Source organism: Pelobates fuscus, chromosome 7 (genome assembly GCF_036172605.1).
Source record: "Pelobates fuscus isolate aPelFus1 chromosome 7, aPelFus1.pri, whole genome shotgun sequence".
Lineage (NCBI taxonomy): Eukaryota > Metazoa > Chordata > Amphibia > Anura > Pelobatidae > Pelobates > Pelobates fuscus.
The window spans coordinates 18,058,724-18,064,723 of record NC_086323.1 but is presented as its reverse complement, the minus strand read 5'-3'; the positions used below and the strand labels follow the sequence as shown (position 1 = coordinate 18,064,723).

The 6,000-nt window shown below is 43.3% G+C and overlaps 1 protein-coding gene across 1 annotated transcript in view; it reads right to left on the bottom strand.

Annotated features, from left to right (window-relative positions):
* Positions 1-1,429: 1,429 nt before the first annotated feature.
* Positions 1,430-6,000, bottom strand: part of ATPAF1 (ATP synthase mitochondrial F1 complex assembly factor 1) — a 43,536-nt gene continuing 38,965 nt past the window's right edge. The window contains exons 8-9 of the mRNA XM_063427180.1: positions 3,251-3,358; positions 1,430-2,145 (exon numbers count right to left, since the gene is read on the bottom strand). Coding sequence (XP_063283250.1) covers positions 1,948-2,145; positions 3,251-3,358 — 306 coding nt within the window. The 3' untranslated portion in view covers positions 1,430-1,947. The remainder of the gene's footprint in view (positions 2,146-3,250; positions 3,359-6,000) is intronic.

Below are 6,000 nucleotides of genomic sequence, written 5' to 3'. Positions count from 1 at the left end.
GGTGCCAGGAATGCCCTGGTTTCCCCTTGTGTAAGAAGTCAAACGGTTTTAAAATGGTTTGTCTTCTAACATGGGGGTCTGCCAAGCGCCACTCCTGATGTCCATAATGTCCGACAGCAGAAGCTTCCATTAACTCTGCAGTGCAGGGCTAGGTCATTGGCTGGGAGTATCAGCTGACCATTCACAGCCAATGAGCTAAGACCTGCACAACCGGACTTAGATCAGGTAGAGACCTTCAGGCTTTCTGTTGAATTTAATGGAGGCAGTGAGTGGAGTCTGGTGGACCCCAGGAAAGGAATCAAACTATTTGACAACTTAAAATGTGGGGAAACAAGGGCACCCATGGCACCACACCAGTACAGCACTCGTAGTGGTTATGGTGCTTGGAGAGCTCCTTTAACATTACTAACAGAACAGCAGGGGGAGATGTTAAGTGACATCACAGATATAACATGGTTAGGAGAACAATATTACTTTTAATTTCCTGTAAACTAAGATTAATTAAAATGATCATCAGGCTCACAATAATAGACAACAATAAAGAAATGATCGGGAATTGCTTACCCTGATCTCCAGCCAAATCAGTGGGCTAAGGGAGACAAACTCAGGTGAAAACAGGTGTCCGGTATTCAGAAGAATGCCACAGTCAACAGGTTAGAGAATAGAAAAGGCTTTTTTGATACTCACAGATAGGTATAAGGAAATGCATCACAGAGGGAGCCCAACCTAACGCATTTTGGACTTAGCCTTTATTCTTCCCTACTAGTAAGGACTGTTAGAGGGACACTACAGGCACACAGATCACTTAATCTCAATGAAGTGGGATGGGTGCCATATCTCCCCTGTTTTAACTTTGCATGTAAAAAGATTGCCATTCTGCAGAAACGATGTTTGCATTGTAAGGGTTAAATGCCTAGAGGTTCTCACTCACACAGACACAAGAAGCACTTCTGCCAAAAAGAAAAAAAAATGTAAAAAAATTACATGGTATGAGAAAGCATTGGCTTGGTCGAGAACATCGTTCCCCACAGAGACTGGCGCTGCACTGTATCAATAAAAAACTTTTTGGATTCTTCTATATTCACATTTTTAATGTTCTAAAGTGTGAGATGTAAGAAACTAAGTGAATTTCAGATTTTATGACACAGTAGCTGAAACGTCTGCTATGTTTTCAATTAGCTATTTCAAGTTCACTTTGAATTTCTGACAGTTCACATATTCTTCTTATTTTGCCCTGCCTCTCGTTGTGACTCACCAGTCCTGCACTAACGACAGAGAGAGAAGAGATCCATTTCCATAAATGTTCTGCTGTGCTCTTTTTATGATCGCATCTAGCAACTCCATCTGCATTCAGCACGTCATCCAATCACTTTAAAAGCATGCTCCACCAACAACATGTGACAATATGGCCTTACCATTAAACGGTCAGTTGTGTTCGTATTTTAATTTAATGAAAGTGAACAGATACATCATACAATGAATGGCAAGTTAATGCTCTGAATACTGACAATATCCTCACAAAAGGATAACAGCCTGTCCCCTTTATCTTCAAAATCAGCCTGGGGGGAGGGGTTGTGGCTTATTTCAATGAAGTGGGAGATGGAAAATTCTTGTGAAATCGTGTCTACAATCATCGTCCCAGAACCGTATAACTAGAGCGGTATCTTGCAAATTCCAAAAAGGTAGAAGGGATTTATACATCCACACGGTCAAAGACTTGGAAATAAAATATTTTGTGGAGTATGGACTTTGATTTAACAGACCCTTCCTTTCTTCATTATGTAGATGTCCATATTAATTTATGTCTTTTCGTTAATATTCCTTTGTAACAGGATACATCTATTCAGAAGTAAGAGAGTTGACCCCAATGTTTTTCTATTTTCCATTTCTTATAAAGCGAGAGCTTTTCCATTAAAACATTTGAGCATTCGGCATCCTCGTGTTATATTATCCATCGTACTTTCTCTCTTGCACATCCGAAGGTTTTTTCACCAGTCCACTTTGCTCCAAGGAAGAAACAACCGACATGTATTTGAATTCATTTGGGTTGTGGTTGAATGTCTCTACATGTTGGAAGATTTCTGACTGATCTCCGGCATAGAACAGCTGGACTTGACTGGCCAAGCACTGCGCTTCTTGCACATTCTGGAAGCAAAGAATGCATATTGCGTTACCTGTGAACTATGTAATACAGGCACCACCAATCTAAGATGGCTGTTTAAAAGGTTCTTTAAGCAAGCGTATTTTTAAAGAATAAACCTATTGCTTGGCACTTTGAGCTCTGCTTGATTTACACAAGGTATTCGGTAACACTGTACACTTCACATAATCTTTTTTATTCTTTCCAAGAAGGAAGGCTAAGATACAAAGAGGCTAATTACCAAGGTCTGAACGACATTTAAATGGATGTGGTCCTCCAAATTCACCCTTATTTGCACTTCCATATAGTTACCATTCAGTTAGATGTGAAATCAGCTGGATTTCTACACATTCGTTAATCTGGTTATTGCTCTTCATTTAGTGCCATCCCGCTGAAACACACCTGTGACCCTATGCTCCACTAACCTAACCCGACTCTAATCTATTAGGAGCGTTCAGCGGTCATTCAGTATCAGTTAAACCGTCTTCAGCTGGATATAAGTTCAAACAAATAATATCTGCAGGTTCAGTTTGGTTGATTTTAAAGCAGGAGGAAATGTATCAGCAGAACAGAATGGAGAATGTTAATGAATTTGGTATTTAGTGAATAATTACTAATATCTGTTCACAAGCCCTCACAAGTAAAAATAATTCCAAATTTCGAATCATGGAGCCCAAAACACAATATACCTGGAAAAAGTGATGAGATCTACTAAGAATTTTAGAGTTTTTTACACAATACTCCATTATAGTGAAACAAAATCTGAATGGCAAAATGTACGCGAAAATAGCAATACTATGACTGTAACTGAATCAGATATGTATGCATACATTTTGCAATTTAGATTTCAATTAATCAGAAATTGGAGTTTGGTGCATAAACCAATAATGACAAAACCAATACATCTTACAGGGGTTATTCACTACACCAGAAACCGAGAAGGAAATCTAAATTTTTACGCTAAAACAGTCTTAATTGAAAATAATCTCCAACTCAACTTCTTCTCCTGCTCAAATTACTAAAGTCTAAAAAAATGTAATTCTCTACAATATATGTTCAATTAAGAAAAGATTCTACAAAGAGGGGGAAATCATAATAAAATATATTTACCAAGAATTTGGTGTCTATTTCTGATGCCATAAGAACGATTCCTTTTTCTTTCTGGAGATCCGTGAAATGATACAAAATCAGCTGGCTTGGCGCAGAATCTCCTGCTGTCTGGAAGAAGGCAGATAACATTTTTAATTTTAATTTTGATTTTTAACCAGTCTTGCAAAAACGGTTTGAACACATACACATTATATTTAAAAATACAGAAATAACTAAAAAAACAGTAATTTTACTTACCGTAAATTCCTTTTTTCTTAGTATAGTGGCAGTACTTACAAGTGGGATGTTCCTTATGGTTCTGGACAAGAAGCTCCCCCTTCTTAGAATTTAATTGCTGTGCTCCGCCTGCTGCCTCAATATAATCTGCAAGCCAGAGTTTCATACCAGTAATACAAAAGAACCAAACGGAGACTGAATAATGCTAAGTAATTTAATCTATATGAAAGGGTAGGGAAAGCCAGTACTGCCACTATACTAAGAAAAAAGGAATTTACGGTAAGTAAAATTACTGTTTTTCCCTTCATATAGTGGCAGTACTTACAAGTGGGATATAGCAAGATCCCTGCAACAAAACAAAGGGTGGAAACTCAGCAGGCCACAGCTTGTAGCACCTTACGCCCAAAAGCAGCTTCATATGATGAGAATATGTCCAGCCTATAATGCTTGATAAAGGTATGTAAGGAAGACCAAGTAGCCGCTTTGCAGATGTTTTCAGGTGAGGCGGCTGTTTTTTCAGCCCAGGAGGTCACCATAGCCCTAGTGGAATGAGCTTTTAACGGGAATCTAAGGTGAATCCCTTTGGATTGATAAGCCAACCTGATTGTATTTTTCAGCCATCTGGCCAAAGAGGGTCCTGAGACAGCACAACCCCTGTTAGTGCCTTGAAAGTATACAAATAGATGATCTGAGGATCTAACCCCCTGAGTCTTCTGAAGATAGATCTTCAGGGATCTTCTAACATCTAGGAAATGCCACTTTCTTTCCAGATCCGATGTAGGAGATTGACAAAAAGCCGGCAGGACAATAGGTTGGTTAATAGCAGCACTAGAGATAACCTTAGGCATAAAAGAAGGCTTGGTGTGCAGGACCACCTTGTCTTGATGAATTGTGAATACCGTAGAGGAAGAGAGCGCTCGGATCTCACCTACTCTTCTAGCAGAGGTGATAGCCACCAGCAAAGCCGTCTTGAAGGTAAGCAGCTTGATCGGAACCTCCAGTAATGGTTCAAACGGTGGTTCACAAAGGGCTTGAAGTACCAGAGACAGATCCCAGGTAGGGAAAGGTACTAACTTGGGAGGCCTCTTCAGCCTTATGGACTTAAGAAATCTTTGCATAAGCAGGTTTGAGGCAATGTCATGAACCAGGAAGTGACTTAGAGCTGAAATCTGGCCTTTGTGCGTAGATACTCCCAGGCCGGCTTCAAACCCATCTTGCAGGAGGCGGAGCCTAACCTCGCGAGTGAATGGCCGCATAAGTCCCGAGCTCCGCCGAGGCCTTGCCTAAATCCCAAGCCATCTACGGCATCTGAGCCCCCCAGCTCCCCGAAAACACCCCCTGATACCCCCCCGACACCCACACCTACCTCCCCTATGGGCGGCGGAAAGAAAACCCGAAACTCCTCAGTCGCACCGATCTTCAGGCAAAAGCCTGAGCAACAACGGGCGCCATCTTTGGAACCTGCACAATCCGATTCCGACTCCGAAATGAGCAGCCAGGCTCACTCTGAGAGAACAGAGGCACCACTGACCAGGAGGGACATGCAGGGATTTCTGGCCGACTTCAAACACTCAGTGGCTGAAGAGCTGGATAAACGGCTATGCCCCATACTAGAAGGCATGGCTGACCTCTCAGCGCGCACACAAGCCGTGGAGTCCAAAATGGCAGACACCGACGAAAAAGTACAAGCACATGGCAGTGAACTACAAAACTTACGTGCACAACTAAGGTACCATGAAGAATCCAACGAAGACTTGAACAACAGAACACGGAGGAACAACATAAGGGTAAGGGGTATCCCTGAATCGGTCTCCACCGACCTCCTCACTGACACCCTTACAGAGGTCTTCCACAACCTCCTGCCAGAGGCCACAGCGGCCGACTTACTGATGGACCGGGCCCATAGAGCACTGAGAGCCCCAAGCACCAACACCACGACCCCCAGAGATATAGTGGTGCAGCTCCACTTTTACCACATCAAGGAGCGCATCATGCGAGCTGCCAGAGACACCCCCATTGAAATAGAGGGGGTGCAAGTCCAACTATTTCAAGATCTGGCCCCCACCACCCTGAAACGGCGGAAAGAACTGCGCCCACTCACACAACACCTCAGCCGACATGGCCTCCGATATGCATGGGGTCACCCCTTCCGACTGATAGTCCGCAAGGACGGAAGATTCCATTCCCTGACAAAGCCCGAGGAAGTCCCTACACTCCTCGCCCAACTGAGCTTACCACAATTACCGGCACTGCATCCGCCCGACGACGACCTCCCTGCACGACAACCTTCAAGCAACAATCTGCCAGCCAGAAACGGTGACCGTCCACAAAGAAGCACGGCACCGCAAAACGCAGACGCAGCACGGAGGTAGATGAGGAGGTGAGGGGACATAACTGCAGGCGCAATTGCTCGGCTCCACACCCCAGCACCCCAGCCAGACAACCACAGTCCACATGGCACAAGCTGCCACGCATTAGCACAGCCCGCAAGCCCAGACGCAAGAAACCACCGTAACGGACAAGACCAAGACACA